The sequence below is a fragment of the Leptodactylus fuscus genome, chromosome 6 (genome assembly GCF_031893055.1).
Source record: "Leptodactylus fuscus isolate aLepFus1 chromosome 6, aLepFus1.hap2, whole genome shotgun sequence".
NCBI lineage: Eukaryota > Metazoa > Chordata > Amphibia > Anura > Leptodactylidae > Leptodactylus > Leptodactylus fuscus.
This window is the reverse complement of record NC_134270.1, coordinates 62,039,107-62,059,042: the sequence shown is the minus strand read 5'-3', so window position 1 is coordinate 62,059,042 and position 19,936 is coordinate 62,039,107. Positions and strand designations below refer to the sequence as shown.

The 19,936-nt window shown below is 42.8% G+C and overlaps 1 protein-coding gene across 1 annotated transcript in view; it reads right to left on the bottom strand.

The window, feature by feature from the left end:
* The window catches only part of LOC142210758 (CMP-N-acetylneuraminate-beta-galactosamide-alpha-2,3-sialyltransferase 4-like), a 32,378-nt gene extending 14,338 nt beyond the window's left edge, over nt 1-18,040 (bottom strand). The window contains exons 1-8 of the mRNA XM_075280158.1: nt 17,984-18,040; nt 11,685-11,811; nt 11,060-11,144; nt 8,681-8,755; nt 7,584-7,681; nt 5,025-5,088; nt 2,568-2,663; nt 2,112-2,301 (exon numbers count right to left, since the gene is read on the bottom strand). Of these exons, the coding sequence (XP_075136259.1) occupies nt 2,112-2,301; nt 2,568-2,663; nt 5,025-5,088; nt 7,584-7,681; nt 8,681-8,755; nt 11,060-11,144; nt 11,685-11,766 (690 nt within the window). The 5' untranslated portion in view covers nt 11,767-11,811; nt 17,984-18,040. The remainder of the gene's footprint in view (nt 1-2,111; nt 2,302-2,567; nt 2,664-5,024; nt 5,089-7,583; nt 7,682-8,680; nt 8,756-11,059; nt 11,145-11,684; nt 11,812-17,983) is intronic.
* Nucleotides 18,041-19,936: the final 1,896 nt, after the last annotated feature.

The following is a 19,936-nucleotide window of genomic DNA, read 5'->3' as shown; positions in this document are numbered from 1 at the left end:
TCCTGCCACATGCTAATAAGCTGTACAGAGCCATTTCCAGTGCCCATCTTGAACGCAATACAGGGCTGGAAGCAGAAAGTTCCTTCCACTGTATAGGGGCTGGGCATCTTCACTGTATCACAGCACTTAGTAAATTCAGTGGAGTCGGGATGCAGTGATGGCGTCCAGTGTGGATGGAGCTTTCTGCATTCATCTCTATTGTGTACAGAACCGACGGAAGTGGCTCTGTACAACTGATGGGGCCATGTGTCAACCCCCTACTGATCAGAGGTCTTTAGCTGGAGCAGGACATCCCCAGCTACTCATCTCTCATTGCTCTGCTGCTCTTTCAGCCATCTCTGCTCCGGAAGTGTTCAGCTAGCTGCAGGCATGATGTGAATTATGTCATCACATCCAGTGGCGTAATGATTGTGGTTGCAAGGGGGGGGGGCAACTGCAACCAGGCCCAGAGGGGTACAGGGCCCATAACCAGATGAAAATAGTTGGGGCCCTTGCCACCATGATAGTAGTCAGGGTAAGCCTGGTTCCCCGACCGCTATACATATTGTTAATAGAAAGAGGTCCGGCTATCGACGGGCCCCTTTCCAATTGATGCTAGCCCAGGGAAGGTGACCAAAAATAATAAAAAAAAATACTTATACTTACCTCTTCTGGTCTCAGCATCGCTTCCACTGATACTACTACTACTGATGGTGATTTATATTCCAGAGGGCATTATCTATGGATACAGTTATGAGGGATGAGGTGGTAATGTTGGTCCATGGTACATGGTGCCTTGTACAACTATTCTGCTCTGTATATTTGAGTGCTAAATTATTTATAACCCTGATACTACTCCCCCCTACACACACAGCTTGGCCGTAACATAAGAGGATCAATTCTCATGATGTGTCCAGTTAGTGAGGATAGTAGTATATGCGTACCTCCCAACTTTTGAAAAACAGAAAGAGGGACAAAATGTAGCCCCGCCCACTTTTACATTGACTCTGCCCATTCTCATTAAAAAAAAAAATCATGTGCCCCCACACAGTATAATCCTCCTACAGTAACCCATACATTATATGCCCCCACTTTATAATGTTCCCTTCCAACTGCCCCAAGTCGCTCTCCTGGTGCTCCAGTGTAAACTGGCGAAAACTAGAGGGGGACATGAAACTGGGGCAGCTGGAGGGGTACATTAAACAATGGGGGTAGTTGGAGGGAGGCAATAAATTAATGGCAGCTGGAGCGGAACATGAAACTGGGGTCAACTAGAGGCAAACAGATCCCCCTCCAGTTACTCCCACAGTTTAATGTCCCCTTCTAGTTGTCCCCATTTTAATGTCCCTCTTAATCCCACCCAGTTTAATTGTCACCTTCATCTGTCCCCAGTTTAATATCCCCAATTCATCTGCCCCCAGTTCAGTGTCTCCCCTTTGTCTGCCCCCAGTATAATGTCCCCTCTCCATCTCTTCCCCAGTATAATGTTTCTCTTCCATCTCTGCCCCCAGTTTCATGCCCCCTCTCCATCTCTGCCCCCAGTATAATGTTTCTTTTCCATCTCTGCCCCCAGTTTCATGTCCCCCCTCATCTCTGCCCTAGTTTCATGTCCCCCCTCCATCTCTGCCCCTAGTTTCATGTCTCCTCTCCATCTCTGCCCCCAGTATAATGTTCCCCTTCCATCTCTGCCCCCAGTATAACGTTCCCCTTCCATCTCTGCCCCCAGTATAACGTTCCCCTTCCATCTCTGCCCCTAGGTTACTGTTCATAACATAAAAACACTGATACTCACCTTTCTCCTCAATCCCCTGCAGTTCTGTCTTCAGTCTGTCTGTTCTGCTTCAGCGCTGAGCTCCAGGCGCGATGTGATGACAGCTCCTGCATCCTTCGATATTGTTTTCAACTCATCTGCGTCCTCCAGATGCAGATGAGTTGAAACTGGGACATGCATCCCGCTGACTGGGACTGCAGGACATGACCCTGAATCCGGGACTGTCCCGCAAAATCCAGGACGGTTGGGATGTATGTATATGCTTTGCTGCTACTCACTTAGTCCATTTAGTATCTACTAGACACTCATGTAGCAGGTCAGTTATGGGTCCTTGACAGGGCTCTCAAGTATCATAACTCACCCTCTTCTCATTATTTAGGATTGTTTTCAGCCACATTACATCCAGACTCTTGAAGGGCACCAGCACCATCAGAGTTTCTTGATTATTATCCATCATCAGGTTGAAGTGTGCAGATTCTGGGTAGAACAAGCGTAGTGTGGTCTTAGTGCCCACATCTTTCTCATACTTATGGACTGGAGCATTGTTCAGCCTGTGAAGACAAGGAAACAGACATCATAAATACAATAGATGGGTGGGATCGCAAGATTTACATTTCACTATAAAGAACAGAATCTATAATATGATTGATAGGACAAGGAGTTCTCTTCATGTAGAAAATTATTATTAAAATTGTATTCATTTTATTTACTTGCAGTATCAGTTTTTGCCACGATAAATTCAAGTGTACAAAACAACCAACCTATAACAATATAGCGATAACTAGACTAGAGACTCCCTATAGAAATATCTGCTCACCTGATGACCACGTCATATTTATCGATGATCTCACCCAATGAACTGTTTAGCATGCGATATCCATTACCAACCACCACACAGCGCCGACACTGCAAGCTGAATGCAGACATAAATGTATATGGCTATAGACATGAATGTGGATGATCAGATCACATTGTAATAATTTTCTATGAATTTGAATATATACTGTGACCTAAGGGATTCCATTTTAGAGACCGGGTCAATCTGTATAAAAAATATTGTGTATGATTATATATGCCATATATAGGACTTTTGCAGGTGCAGGAGATGAATATTGTAAGATGATGAATTCTCAGAGCAATCACTAGGGGGCAGCCAAGACTAAATAATACGCAGCACATGGCTTACAAGTTGTATTATGCTCACAAGTGTATCAGTGGGTATCACCAGGTGCTGTCTGTTATGCTATAGATCCAGTAGGTGGCGCTGCCTCCTGTGACTAATAGCAAGAGACACCACCTGCTGCATACAGGATAGAGCAGAGACATGGTTAGCATGAACTTCAACAATGCAATACCCGAAAATGCAGAAGCTCCAGGTGTGTTAGCTGTGTCGGAGTGGCAGACGGAGCCTGCAGGCCGCACATTTAACATTCCCAGAGCCGAAGCAGCACCTACTGAATCCATGACACACCTGATATAAAGCACAATAATGGTGCAACAGAAGGAAGAGAAATTTGAAGCCAATTATGGTCTATTTTATAGGGATTTAGGAACCTCCAAAATAATTTTATTTGACCCAATGAACCTCAGTCTAACACTGTGTAGATGTATTTCTATCCTGTTATATAGCCACAACATATTCCACAGCATTGTACAGTCATGGCCAAAAGTTTTGAGAATGATACATATAATATAATATAATATAATATTAATTTTTACAAAGTCTTCTGCTTCAGTTGTTCTAATGGCAATTTGCATATACTCCAGAATGTTATAAAGAGTGATCAGCTTAACAGCAATTACTTGCAAAGTCAATATTTGCCTAGAAAATGAACTTTATCCCCCAAAACACATTTCAACATCAATGCAGCCCTGCCTTAAAAGGACCAGCTAACATCGTTTCAGTGATTGCTCCATTAACACAGGTGTGGGTGTTGATGAGGACAGGGCTGGAGATCAATCTGTCATGATTAAGTAAGAATGACACCACTGGACACTTTAAAAGGAGGCTGGTGCTTGGCATCATTGTTTCTCTTCTGTTAACCATGGTTATCTCTAAAGAAACACGTGCAGTCATCATTGCACTAAACAAAAATGGCCTAATAGGGAAGAGTATCGCAGCTAGAAAGATTGCACCTCAGTCAACAATCTATCGCATCATCAAGACCTTCAAGGAGAGAGGTTCCATTGTTGGCAAAAAGGCTCCAGGGCGTCCAAGAAAGACCAGCAAGCGCCAGGACCGTCTCTTAAAAGTGTTTCGGTTGCGGGATCGAGCTACCAGCAGTGCAGAGCTTGCTCAGGAATGGCAGCAGGCAGGTGTGAGTGCATCTGCACGCACTGTGAGGCGGAGACTCTTGGAGCAAGGCCTGGTCTCAAGGAGGGCAGCAAAGAAGTTACGTCTCTCCAGAAAAAACATCAGGGACAGACTGATATTCTGCAAAAGGTACAGGGAGTGGACTGCTGAGGACTGGGGTAAAGTCATTTTCTCTGATGAATCCCCTTTTAGATTGTTTGGGACATCTGGAAAACAGCTTATTCGGAAAAGACGAGGTGAGCACTACCACCAGTCTTGTCTCATGCCAACTGTAAAGCATCCTGAAACCATTCATGTGTGGGGTTGCTTCTCAGCCAAGGGAATCGGCTCTCTCACAGTCTTGCCTAAAAACACAGCCATGAATAAAGAATGGTACCAAAATGTCCTCCAAGATCAACTTCTCCCAACCGTCCAAGAGCAATTTGGCGATCAACAATGCCTTTTCCAGCATGATGGAGCACCTTGCCATAAAGCAAAGGTGATAACTAAATGGCTCAGGGAACAAAACATAGAGATTTTGGGTCCATGGCCTGGAAACTCCCCAGATCTTAATCCCATTGAGAACTTGTGGTCAAGCATCAAGAGACGAGTGGACAAACAAAAACCTACAAATTCTGACAAAATGCAAGCATTGATTGTGCAAGAATGGACTGCTATCAGTCAGGATTTGGTCCAGAAGTTGATTGAGAGCATGCCAGGGAGAATTGCAGAGGTCCTGAAGAAGAAGGGTCAACACTGCAAATATTGACTTGCTGCATTAACTCGTTCTAACTGTCAATATAAGCTTTTGTTACTCATAATATGATTGCAATTCTATTTCTGTATGTGATAAAAACATCTGACAAACACACATAAAAACCAGAGGGCAGCAGATCATGTGAAAATATAAGATTTGTGTCATTCTCAAAACATTTGGCCATGACTGTATAGGAAAGGCTTATCAGCATCACCGGTCTTTACCTGTCAATTTCCTGGGGTATGTCATAATGACTGGTGAGCGCCAGCGTCTGCATTATCAGGTCCTCTACATAAAGGAATAGCAAAATCAATATATGTAAACTGTGACAAGAACAAAGTACAAAGATATTTAGCGAATTAACCCCTTAAGGGGATCCTATCATTCAATCCTTTTTTCTTTCTCCCTAACATGTCAGAATAGCCTTAAAGGCTATTCTTCTCCTACCTTTAGATGTCTTCTCTGCGTTTGCCTAAAATCCTGTTTTTTCTCGGTATGTAAATGAGTTCTCTCGCAGCACTGGGGGCGGGCCCCAATACTCAAAGAGCACTGCGGACGTCCCCAATGCTGCCAGAGAACTCTCCAGCACCGCCTCCATCTTCTGGAACGAGGTCTTCACCAGTGGCGGCATCTAATTTCTAGACCTCGGGCCTAGGGCAAAGCCGACTGTGCATGCTCGCGGCCACAAGAAAAATGGCCGCTTACATAGTATTGTAAACGGCCATTTTCTAGTGGCCAGCAGAACGCCCTTCCTCACAGTAGCGCCTATTGCGATGTACTGTGAGAGCGGTGAGGAATCACCATCATCGTTGGGCGGTAAGCAACGGCCCTTTTACAATACAGTGCAATAGATGCTACTGTGAGGAAGGGCGTTCCTGACTGACTGTCTGAAGCGCCCTTCAGCGGGGGCACAGAATGTGAAAGCAGATAGTGCGCTGAGATCAGCACACTCTCAGCTTTCTAGCGGTGTATTATGCCGCATGTGCCCCAGGAGGTGAAAGGTCCTCTTTAATCGTCCGTTAGGCTGAGACCCTATGCTGCGGATATACAACTTATTTTGTTGCAGTTTTTTGAGCCAAAGCCAAGAATGTCTACAAAATGAGTAGAAAATATAGTAAACTCTTCTACCTTCTCAATCTAGTCCGGGCTTTGGCTCTGCAAATATGATGGCAAATGGTGTCCAAAACCAGTAGTTTACACCCACATGTATGACACTGGTGTACCCAGGATAATGTACTTAACAATCTCATATGTGGGTATATACTGCTGTTTGGGCACAGAAGGGAAGGAACACTATTTTGGTTTTTGGACGTCATGCCACATTTTTTCAATTCAAATTTTTAATGCAAATTTTCATAATAAATCAGGGTCTAAAATCAACCAAAAACACAAAGAGACACACAAAAAAAGAAGAAACACTAGTACGAGCAGTACATACCAAACAGAAAAAAAACATACATCACCGGACCACCAGGGAAGTCTCCAGGAAGGTCCGGCCAAAGTAGGTGTAAGAGGGCAGGAGAAGGATGAAGAAAGAAAGAGGTATACGCAAGGGAAGATAAGGAAGGGAACTTCATACCACTTTTGCAGAGCCCCGAGTTACCAGTAAAGTGTAATTCGCAGACATACAACCCCATTTTGAAAACTACACCACTGAAGGGATTTATCAAGTAGCCTAGTGAGCATTTTTAACCCTTGAGTGTTGCATTAATTTAATATCCACAAATGAATGCGCAGTTGATAATGAAAAATGCAATTTTGCCAAAGATACGCCATTTCAGTGCCCAACACATCGCACCGAGCTTGTGTCAGTGGAGACACACATTTCAAAAACTGTTAGGCGAGTATACCATGCACAAGCTGTTAGAACATTCGTCTCTGATACAAGTTGGATACTACATATTTCTTACTGAAATTTCAAATACCTGGAAAAATTGCCATTTTCACTTTTTATAATCAGCTACGCATTCATTTATAGATAATACACCTCAGGGTTAAAAATGCTCATTGTGCTGCTAGCTAATATTCTTCAGGACTGTAATTTCCAAAATGTGGTCACATGTTAGAAAATTCCACGTTACTGGCATTTCATTTTTGCAAAAAGTGTCATGACGTCCAAAAGCCAAACTTTCTGTGCTCCAAAAACCAAATAACGCTCCCTCACTTCTGTACCCTAATATCAGTTTATACCCAGATAGGATATTAAGTACATTATCCTGGATACTCCAGTGTCATACATGTGGCATAAACTGTTGATGTGAAGGAGTGCTATGTGGCTTTTGGAGTACAGATTTAGATGTTTGGTATCTGGACGCCATATCATGTTTGTAGAGCCTGTAAGGAACCAAAGGAGTGACCCCTTTTTGAAAGAGCATCAAAGGCATTGAAGCTATGGACTGGCCCGACCGTTTCCCAAACCTGAATCCGATTGAGCACATTTGGGACATCATGTTTCGCTCCATCCATCGTCACGTTGCACCACAGACTGTCCAGGCCTGACATGTTTTAAGAATATTACATCAAAGTTGGATCAGCCTGTAGTGTTTTTTCCACTTTAATTTTGGGGAGGGGGACTCTAGGTCTCCATTGGTTAATAAATTTGATTTCCAATGATGATTTTTGTGTGATTTTTGTGTGATTTTGTTGTCATCACATTCAACTTTGGCAGTAGTAAGCCTCTTCATACAAGTTCATTTAGTATTTCGCTCTTTTGCAGATACAATAATGAATTCTTATTTAAAGAGGAGCTGTTGGAGAATTCATCCACAACCCCGGTAGCTTACCACTTCCATTGGTGCCATATGGCAAACGAAACAAGGACTGATTTGCTGACCAGAAAAAGTCACTGAGTTCCAGGAAAATTCTGTGATTTCTGGAGTAACTGAAATAAACCAGAGAAATCAAAGCGGAAAGATGATCAGGATTCTGGGTAATGTCAGAAAAGAGCCCTGGGCAAAACAGGTGTAGGGCCCTAATAGCATACTATAATGTCGTACAGTAAAAGTTCGGCATGGCACCTAAATAATGTACCCATATAGGTATACCATAATATATGACCTATATAATAACCATAATCTGTGCCAAAAGATTAAAGGGGTTGTCCCATCACAAGGATCCTATCTATACTGCTTGTTAATGTGGATTTAAGACTTTTCCTAAATACACTGCTTCAGCAAAACTGCTTTGTTTGTCCACTATCTTAATTTATTCACTTCATTGTTGACACTGCATTTCTATGGTCCTTGGGATTATCTGCTCAAATGTCAAGTGATGTAGCTGCCTGCTCTCAGGGAGGAGGGGCTAAGTGCACAGGAGCGAGCCTGTGTCTGTAGCTGTTTCTGTGTCCTGTGACCTAGCTTCCTGCTCTCATATAAAGGAGGGGGGAAAATGAGTGCTGCTTTCTTATATAAAACAGTCTAAATCCTAGTGGGACCTGGTCCCTTAGCCTACTAGGATTTAGTCGACTCTATATAGAACAAGCTAAATCCAAGTGTTATAGGACCTTTGATGACATCACAGGCCCTTCAGTCGTCCCATAGGCTCATGCTATGTGGTGGGCGGAGCTACATGCTAATTTCAGGCGGAGCTAAACTGGAGGTAGTCGGACAGTGTGGCTTTGTATATGAAACCCTGCCCACCAATTGACGTCGAATAACAGGAAGAAAGAAGTCTTTGCAGCAGCAAGGACTGGTGAGCAAGGGACATGGGAATACCCCTTAAATTCAATCACCAAAGAGGAAATTTATAGCTACAAACAAATAGTGCAGGTCATATGGCAGAGGCCCCAAAATAAATGCCTGCTTGCCCACATTATAATACTGTACTTTTTGCTAAGACATGAATAGCTTCACTATCATTCTGGCCATGGGAAGGTACTCACTTGGAGATTATGGCAGCTGCCTTGGAAGCAACATCCCCTGGCGTGCATTCACCTCGCATGTTCTGAATTGATGAACTGGAGGAAGAGGCAATAATTGTAAATGCAAACAGAAAGCTAGGCCTAAATAAAACATCGTTATATTGTAACTTCAACTTTTAATTTTGTTAAACATTGTTCAATTTATAGTAAACCGGGGTAAAATGTAAAAAAAAAAAATACAGCTAAATTCTTTCACTCTTGCAGCAGGTAGTAAACTGCTTCTTTTTTAGGACATGACTGCAAGATGATCTGAAATCCCACAATATTCTATGGACATCAAATCACAGTAATATTAATTACTTAAACACAAAAAAGCTGGAAGGAATGCTCAACGTGTATAGGATAATAAAATGTAGTAACTTTATTGATATTGGCAGATGCTTTAGTCCAGGTCTTAGAGGAGATCCCTCAGGAGACCATCCGCAACCTCATGAGGAGCATGCCCAGGCGTTGTAGGGAGGTCATACAGGCATGTGGAGGCCACACACACTACTGAGCCTCATGTTGACATTACATCAAAGTTGGATCAACCTGTAGTGTGTTTTTCCACTTTAATTTTGGGGGTGACTCCAAATCCAGGCCTCCATTGTTTAATAAATTTGATTTTCATTGATGATTTTTGTGTGATTTTATTGTCATCACATTACACTTTATACAGAACAAAGTATTCAATGAGAATATTTCATTCATTCAAATCTAGAATGTGTTATTTGAGTGTTCCCTTTATATTTTTTGAGCTATATATATATATATATATATATATATATATATATATATATATATTTATTTATATTAACCCTTTCCCGACATCCGCCGTACGGATGGCGCATGTCGGGTGTTTAAAGAGGACCTTTCACCACTTTTGGGCACATGCAGTGTTATATACTGCCAGAAAGCCGACAGTGCGCTGAATTCAGCGCACTGTCGGCTTTCCCGATCTGTGCCCGCTGTAAAGAGCTTACGGTGCCGGTACCGTAGTGCTCTATGGTCAGAAGGGCGTTTCTGACCATTAGCCAGAGACGTCCTTCTGCCTCGCGGCGCCAATCACGCTGTGCTGTGGAGCGGGGAGGAACTCCCCCCTCCCCCTCCTGATAATACTCGTCTATGGACGAGCGCTATGAGCAGAGGCTCACACTGTACAGCGCTATAGGCGCCGCGAGGCAGAAGGACGTCTCTGGCTAATGGTCAGAAACGCCCTTCTGACCATAGAGCACTACGGTACCGGCACCGTAAGCTCTTTACAGCGGGCACAGATCGGGAAAGCCGACAGAGCGCTGAATTCAGCGCACTGTCGGCTTTCTGGCAGTATATAACACTGCATGTGCCCAAAAGTGGTGAAAGGTCCTCTTTAACTATGGCGGCCGCCATAGCCGTCAGTTGTCTACTGTGTTACACAGTAGACAGCCAGCGCTAATGCCTCAGAGTCATTAACCCCTTCTGCGCCATTTTCCCTGCGGCGCATGGGCGCCACCATTTTGCCGGTGATCGCCAGCGCCTGGAGCGAGTCACGTTCCCATGACAGCCGGGAGCCTTGTAAAGGCTCCCGGCCGGTCTGCAGTCTCTTTCTTTTGCAGGCTGGTCTATGCAGCCTGCAAAAGAAATGATGATTTTTTGCAATGCATTGCAATGCATTAGCATTGTAATGCATTGCATTAGTGATCAGCCCTCCAGGGTTCAAGACCCCTAGGATGTCTAATAAATGCAAAAAAAAAAAAAAGTTGAAAAAAATATCAACACATATAAAAGTAGTTAAAAACTGTGAAACACCTACATGTTAGGTATCTCCGTGTCCAAAATCGCCCGCTCTGCAAATCTATACAAATATTTTTCGTGATCGGTAAACGCCGTAGCGGGAAAAATAGTCAAAAGTGCCAAACCGACGTTTTTTCACTGTTTTGATTCTGATATTAATTAGAATAAAAAGTGATCAAAGCAATAGCATTTCCCGAAAATGGTAGATCTAAAAAGTAAACCCGGCCCCGCAAAAAATTTGTTTGATTGCAGCGATTGCCTCAAAAGGTTGGTGCAACAAAATACTAAGTTACGAGAACCATTATTTCTGTCCAGGCCTGTTTCATGAGTTTTACTTTTAAACAAATTCTGTTGAAGAGAAAAGCAACATCTGACTTTCATTTGTTCATTTTCATAGAATTCTTATTTATTATTACTTTTGTCAGATTCAAGTTATTTCTGTGACCATTGTGGGTTTTTCTTTCATTAAACGAGGGGGACCAACAATTTTGTCTACTTACAAATTTTCAGCCATTGTCACAGTCTCAGAGATCTGATGATCAGTTCAGAATAAGTTTAGATAATCAGATACAAAAAAACATCTCTTACCTTGACCAGTAATAATCTGTGTTTGTATATAAAGTAATTGTGATAAATATAACTAAAGAAATGAACAGCTCCAAAATAATCCATCCTGCAACAAAGAACACATCATCTCAGTTACATTGCCTAGGCGCAAAGTATCACACAAAAGGTCAATCAACAGAGAGTTCTATTGGGAGGCTTTTTTTGGAGGCTGATTTTGAGGCGTTTTCAGCGTCAAAATCAGTGCCAAAAAACTCAGTGTGCACTGACCCTAACAGAACTAGAAATAGTGGGTAAAAGACAGTATCACACAATAGCATTAGATACAGCAGATTGGCAGACACGATAGGCTACATGCAGCTGTTCAGACAAGAATATCAGTTTTCAGGGGGCCACACAGTGGCTCAGTGGTTAGCACTGTAGCCTTGCAGCGCTGGAGTCCCGGTGCTCAAATCCCGCCAAGGGCAAAAAACCATCTGCAAGGAGTTTGTATGTTCTCTCCGTGTTTGCTTGGATTTCCATCCCATATTACAAAAAAAGACATACTGATAGGGAAAAATGTACATTGTGAGCTCTATGTGGGCTCACAATCTACAAAAAAAAAAAAGTATATCAATTTTCAGTCCATGTAACTTCTTTGTAGACTCACCACAGCCATGTTTTCCTGTAGAGTCTTTCATGGTGTTGGTCACTGGTTGAACTTTCTCATTGACACTGATGTAAAATTGCATAAAGAGCCACCAAATCTAAGTGAAACATTTCCGTACAGAACAAGACTGCAAGAACATAAAGATGAGAATGAATTCAGAAGAAATGAGTGAGAAGTATTAGATTTTTACTCTGCGGCCTAGAACAAAAGTATTTGGCCAGACTACTTGAGAGTTTCCAGGAAACAACTGCTGACAGACGGACTTGAACTATATATATATATATATATATATATATATATATATATATATACATACTGTATGTATGTGTGTGTGTATAATGTCACATAGTGTCCATTATTTCTGTGTACATTGGGCCTTTGTGTGCCACTGGCCAATGTTCTGCGTGGGGATATTAATCAGTGCTGTCACCTTAAATGATAGTGTGCAATGGCTTCATATATTAGCGTTACATTATACTACATTATATGCACAAAGAGGACAACCATACCCACAGATAGGTATAAAATATACATTTTTTATTGCTATCCAAACACTAAAAATCACATGGACACTTAGTGACACATTCCAAAAGTTTACAAAAGTAACAGGGAAAAACCATAAGGTTAAAGGTGCCAGCAAGCCAAAGTGATGTTAGTGAGGTAATACACACGATTATATAGAATCAATGTTTTTGCCATGGGCAGGGTGACCAGAGGTCCAAATGAATAATATTATCTACTCATATGCCTTATCAAGAGGTAAAAGATTGTGTCAACTAAGTACCCCCACTCATAGGAGGCATAGTGTTAGGGATGCCAAATGACAATGGTCACCCATTCACTTATGTCCTGGATAACCCAAATTATCACAAATATGTGTATCAGCTCACCTTAACATCATATAGACACGTCTGACGCGCGTTTCGCCCCTGCTACAGGGCTTTGTCCGGGTCCCCTATTCTATATAATTGTGTGTATTACCTCACTAACATCACTTTGGCTTTCTGGCACCTTTAACCTTATGGTTTTTCCCTGTTACTTTTGTAAACTTTTGGAATGTGTTACTAAGTGTCCATGTGATTTTTAGTGTTTGGATAGCAATAAAAAATTTTATATTTTATACCTATCTGTGGGTATGGTTGTCCTCTTTGTGCATATGAGTTAAGTCCCATACAACATTATGTCTTATTGGCCTCTTTATGCATTTATATTATACTACATTAGCTCACAGTAGGTTTATTGTGTTGCTGCCGCCTAATGACCAAAATGACACATTGATCTGTCTGCATAAATATTGGTTTATTCCTTGCTTGTAATGGTACGTGCCATAAGTCTGTCACATGATCTTTACAGCCAATGGCATCTGCTGATGCCTCTGAAAGTTCTAGAGTCTGCTAGATTTGCACCCCTCCTTAGGAGAGTGTGTGGTTCCTTCATTAGTGAGTTGGGGCCTGTGCTAAGAGAAAGCAACATCATCTCATCATGTCTCCCCTCAGGAGATGAGCCCCTCAGACTTCTACTCTGCACCTCCACTGCATTGTTCTGCTGCCAAGTCCTCTCCAGTAGTCCCAGCTGAGGTGTATTATAAAGAGGCTGTATCCGAAGGTCAAGCCTAGCCAAATCTGCTAACGCCTGGCCTCTGGTCCTGCTGTGTACAAGAGTCCTTTGTGATACCTTGTAAGACTTGGAGAAGCTTCTCTCCTGTCGTCCAGGCCAGAAGAGCATCTTCTACTACAGGTATTTCTGAGCCAGAGGGGATAATTCTATGTCCAGTGCCCCTTTGCATGCTCCAGGCCTTTAATGGTTCTGCCAACCTGTGCACTTTACAGTCTATATCCACGTGTGTAACTACATTTCCACACTGAGCCAAGGCGTGAAGGCTCTTTCTAGGCAGTTACTTGGACCGTGATTCCTTAAAAGGATTCTACCATTAAAACCTTTTTTTGTGGATAAGACTTTAGAGAGGCTATTCGTCTCTTACCTTTAGATGTGATCTCCGCCGCGCCGTTCCTTAGAAATACCGTTTTCTACCGATATGTAAATTAGTTCTCTCACAGCGATGGGGGCAGGCCCCAGCACTGAAAATGCGATGGGGGCTTCCCCACTGCTGCTCGAGAACACGATCCTGCGACACCTCTATCTTCGGCTGGATCCTCCCCTTCACTGCCGTCTTCCTCCTGCGTCACCTCCGACGCCTGCGCAGTTGGCTCTGCCAGTGAGACACCAGCCGAGTACGAATTCCGGCCGATGGCCAATTTTGGGAGGCCGCTCCTGCATTGAACTACAAGAGCGGCCTCCCAAAAATGGCCGCCATGCGCAGTCGGCTCTACTAGTGTCTCACTGGCAGAGCCAACTGCGTAGGTGTCAGAGGTGACGCAGGAGGAAGACAACAGAGAAGGGGAGGATCCAGCCGAAGATAGAGGCGTCGCAGGATCGTGTTCTCGAGCAGCAGTGGGGACACCCCATCGCATTTTCAGTGCTGGGGCCCGCCCCCATCGCTGCCAGAGAACTAATTTACATACTGGTAAAAAACAGCATTTTTAAGGAACGGTGCGGCGGATATCACATCTAAAGGTAAGGGACTAATAGCCTTTCTAAAGGCTATTCCGACGTCTTATCCACAAAAAAAGAGGTTTTAATGGTAGAATCCCTTTAACGCCTTCCCGCCGATGGCACTTTTTGACTTCCTGACCAAGCTCGATTTTTCAAAACTGACATGTGTCACTTGATGTGGCAATAACTTTGGAATGCTTTAACTTACCAAAGTGATATTGAGATTGTTTTTTCGTAACACATCGTACTTCATGTTAGTGATAAATTTTGGTTGATATGTTTTGTGTTTAATTATGAAAAAATAGGAAATTTGGTGGAAATTTTTAAAAATATGCATTTTATAAAGTTTGAAATGATGTGCATTACATACAGATAGTCAGACCGCCAAAATTATATCATACATCTCATGTCCCAGATCTCTTCTTTATGTCGGCATCAAACTTTAGTCACCCTTTTATTTTACGGACATTATAAGGTTTACAAGTGAAACAAGAATATTCAAAATTTTCAAGAAATTTCCAAAACCCATTTTTTAAGGGACTAATCCAGTTATGAAGGGGTTTTGAAAGACCCTTGTGTTAAACCCCCCCATAAATCACCTCATTTTCAAAACTGCACCCCTTAAATAAGCCAAAACAACATATACCTAGTATTTTAACCCTATAAGTGCTTAACAGGAATTAATTCAAAATGGAGGTGAAATTTTCAAATTTGATTTTATTTTACTAATATTTTCGTTTAGCCCTAGAATTTGCACATTCACAAGGGGTTAAAGGAGAAAACTCATCCCACAATTTGTTATGTAAATTCTCCGGACTACCATAGTACCCCGCTTGTGGGTGTAAACTAATATATGGACACAAAGCGAGACGCAGGAGGGAAGGCGCGCCAAGGAGCTTTTAGAGGGCAGATCTGGCTGTGATCAGTTTCAGGAACCATTTACAAAGCCCTTGAGGAGTCGAAACAGTGGAAACCTCTAGAAAGTGACCCCATTTTGAAAACCGCACCCCTCAAAGAATTTATCAATTTATCATCTTCTTTTGTTTAGTTTAGCCTCCCATTCGAATGAATGGAGGCAGCCGGCGCACAGGGGGTTAAGGCTGTGTGCCGGCTGGTTCCATTCATTCCTATGGAACTGCAGCGGAGCCTTCACACTGAGTATACAGCGTATACTCAGTGTGAAGGCTAAGCAAAGCATTGTGGGAAAAGATCACCGATCTCGATCCCACATAAAAAGATCGCTCAACCCTAATCGGTGCCGAAGCTAACTGCACCAATATCCTCCACCAAAGCGAATACCGGAAAAGTTGACACTGCAGCGAATTCAGTCGGTTTTCTAGCAGTATATAATACTGCACATCTCTGAGGACATTAAAGGTTCTTTTCAAATGCACTTCACCTCCATCAGTTCTCTGGTTGGGGAATCTGGGAGTAAGTGGCTGACATGACAGTATTTGGTCCTGCTATAGCGGTCAGTAAATGACGTTAACAGTATTTAGTCCTGGTATAGCGGTCAGTGGCTGATGTGACAGTATTTAGTCCTGGTATAGTGGTCAGCTGCTGATGTGACAGTATTTAGTCCTGATATAGTGGTCAATGGCTGATGTGACAGGATTTAGTCCTGGTATAGTGGTCAGCGGGTGATGTGACAGTATTTAGTCCTGGTATAGCGGTCAGCTGCTGATGTGACAGTATTTAGTCCTGGTATAGTGGTCAGTGGCTGATGTGACAGTATTTAGTCCTGGTATAGCGGTCAGCTGCTGATGTGACAGTATTTAGTCCTGGTATGGTGGTCAGCGGCTGATGTGACAGTATTTGGTCCTGGTATAGTGGTCAGCGGCTGATGTGACAGTATTTAGTCCCGGTATAGTGGTCAGCTGCTGATGTGACAGTATTTAGTCCTGGTATAGCGGTCAATATGTGATGTGACAGTATTTAGTATATATAGCGGTCAGTGGCTGACATGACAGTATTTAGTCTTGGTATAGTGGTCAGCTGCTGATGTGACAGTATTTAGTCCTGGTATAGCGGTCAGCTGCTGATGTGACAGTATTTAGTCCTGGTATAGCGGTCAGCTGCTGATGTGACAGTATTTAGTCCTGGTATAGCGGTCAGCTGCTGATGTGACAGTATTTAGTCCTGGTATAGCGGTCAGCTGCTGATGTGACAGTATTTAGTCCTGGTATAGCGGTCAGCTGCTGATGTGACAGTATTTAGTCCTGGTATAGCGGTCAGCTGCTGATGTGACAGTATTTAGTCCTGGTATAGCGGTCAGCTGCTAATGTGACAGTATTTAGTCCTGGTATAGTGGTCAGTGGCTGATGTGACAGTATTTAGTCCTGGTATAGCGGTCAGCTGCTGATGTGACAGTATTTAGTCCTGGTATAGCGGTCAATATGTGATGTGACAGTATTTAGTCCTGGTATAGCGGTCAGTGGCTGACATGACAGTATTTAGTCTTGGTATAGTGGTCAGCTGCTGATGTGACAGTATTTAGTCTTGGTATAGCGGTCACCTGCTGATGTAACAGTATTTAGTCCTGGTATAGCGGTCAGCTGCTGATGTGACAGTATTTAGTCCTGGTATAGCGGTCAGTGTCTGATGTGACAGTATTTAGTCCTGGTATAGCGGTCAGCTGCTGATGTGACAGTATTTAGTCCTGGTATAGTGGTCAGCTGCTGATGTGACAGTATTTAGTCCTGGTATAGCGGTCAGCTGCTAATGTGACAGTATTTAGTCCTGGTATAGTGGTCAGTGGCTGATGTGACAGTATTTAGTTCTGGTATAGCGGTCAGCTGCTGATGTGACAGTATTTAGTCCTGGTATAGCGGTCAATATGTGATGTGACAGTATTTAGTCCTGGTATAGCGGTCAGTGGCTGACATGACAGTATTTAGTCTTGGTATAGTGGTCAGCTGCTGATGTGACAGTATTTAGTCCTGGTATAGCGGTCACCTGCTGATGTGACAGTATTTAGTCCTGGTATAGCGGTCAGCTGCTGATGTGACAGTATTTAGTCCTGGTATAGCGGTCAGTGTCTGATGTGACAGTATTTAGTCCTGTTATAGTGGTCCTATTTGATAACTCTGTATGTATCCAAATATTTTTTAATCTGGAGAAGGGCAAGTGCATGGTTGATTCTGCACCTGATGTTTAAAGATAATGCACGGAAGCAACTAGTTTGCCAAGGCAAAAAAAACTTACAACTTTACAAACAACCACTTAAAAGACATTAAGAAGACCCCTGTAAGTACCAGTTATAGGCACTGCATCGCATTGAGTTCACAGAATGTGACTATGTTATATGTACAATATTTCATTATTTGGGGCCTCACTTTTAATTTTGCCCAGGGCCCCTAAAACTGGCCCTGCTCCTCTCCCTGTAGAAAGTAACATCCGCAGTGCAGGAATCACTAGAATCAAGATAACTGAAGTCTTTAGGGTAGAGTTTTAAACTGTCTAAAGCAAGTCTTCATTGTCCATAAGAACCAATCACAGTACAGCTTTCATTTTTTAAAAGCAGAATATGAAATGAAATCTGCGGTGTGAATGGTTGCCAATCTGTAACTAAGACTGTCTAATGAATCTGCCCCTTGACTTTTCTTCAGAGTGTCTCATCCATCATGTCTCAGGAAGGAGTGTAGATTTCATATCATTGCCATTATATCCCTTTATATCTATAGTTATGACTCTTATACATGTATTATTCATATCAGATAATATATTACACAGTTATCCCCCCTTACCTTGATGTGGTAACTGTAGAGAGGTGATGCACCCTTTAGGTGAGCCCCATATTTAGTGCAATGATTTCCGTCACAGTGTTGCTCTTACAGCAGCAGGTCTGCTTTTTCCAAGTAACAATCTGGACAATTTTTCAGCAGATCAAAGTTTCACCTTGTGGCCCCTCCCATACTGATAATAATGAATATACAGTATATCTCTTAGTGTCCTGACAGGCACAGACGCAAGTTCATTTTGCTGACATACATGCGTATATGGACTTTAGCTCATTAATCTGCCTGCCCTAAAACTACACTGCTGCTGCTGCTGCCGTCCCAACGCCAAGTAAAGTCAATCTGCAACCAAATATCCCCTCCCCCATCTATGCTTGATGAGCCGTATTATAGTGACCTGTCAAAATAGAGGAATTCATCATAATGAACATATTGAGTAACTTGGCTCAATGTCACCTGCTGAGTTCACTTTTCTGTCCATCCTGGCAGTTGAAGCTGTACACATTCTGGAAAACCCAAAGACAGAAAACAATGCTGAGCTTGGATTGGCATCTGGACAATATCACAGGTATAAGGATATAACCTATTCCAGTTCCTCCATTTTTCCAGTTAGACTTTTGACATTAGTATACACACTCTTTATTGTATAGATATCCTTCTCTTTTGCCCATATCTCTTTAAAGGGTTTCTCCCAATGCAACAACTTATCGCCTATCCAATAGGGTTGAGCCGATCCTGAGATTTCAGGATCGTTTTTAAAATCCGATTTCCGATCATTTTCCATTCGAACCCAATCCCAATTCCGATCCCAATGCAAGTCAATGGGATTTTTTTAAATAATCGAAGATCGGATTTTTAAAAACGATTCTATTCACTACACAGCATGAAGTCTAAAAATTGAACGCTTTAATTGTTAGACTCCATGCTGTGTAGGGGCTACTTAGTTCCCCCTGGGGTCCACTTACCTGCACAGAAGTGCTGCCGCTTTATGCAACTTTCCCCCTGACGAAGCCACGTAGTGGCGAAACGCGCGTCGGGGCGCGTTATTTACATGGAGGTCCTATTATTGGTAATGTAACACTCTTAATATTATGCTAAACCCTGTCCTTGTATGTGCACTCTATTTGTGATTATGTTGAATTGATATAACCTTGTTTTATACTGCATCATATTTACTATATACAAATAACCAGAGTGACACTTTTCATAGAATACTACAGCATAACCTCCATGTATTTCATGGTTTGTACTATCCCCTGTATTACTTTTCTATATATTTTTAAGCTTGTCAAATTTAATATTTTTGATATATACCTGTGTGGCAGTGCGCTTTTTTAGCACAGTTTGTATTTATATAGTTCTGCCAATTTTTGCCCTAAATTTAGTGTTCATATTTTTAGACTGTCTAGTCCAACATGTTGGTATATAGAGGAGAAGGACCAAAGGTCCGTAGTGGAAGAACCGCGATCTGTGGTTTACAGATGAGGATGGTAGACCAAGATCCAAACTTAAATTATTTATTGGATAACGAACAGCACGACGCGTTTCGGGCCTTCTAATGGCCCTTTCTCAAGTGCAAAAAGAAAGCTCTGCTGGTTACAGTGTTGCCATCTGTTGATGCCAGGAGTGCAGCTGATCGGGGGCTCCGTCCTCCTAGCAATCCCATAGACTGGCCATGGATGGGGCTGAGCAATCACAGCAGTGGCAGCGGAAGGTTTTCCCCTGCAGCAATCCAGCATCTTCCAGGCAGGACACCTCCCCCTGCACCCAGGACAAGTAGAAGACCTCCCGCCCCTCTGACCCCGCCACTCACTCGGCGCAGGAACAATCACCCCGGGAATCCAAGGAGAAGGACCGGGCAAAAGTTGTGTGCAAAGAGCCCGAGCCCGGGACACTGTCCGGAGGGAAGAAAGTGGCTGGTGGTGTTGGTATAGACAATGTTGTATCTTAAGATCTCACCCT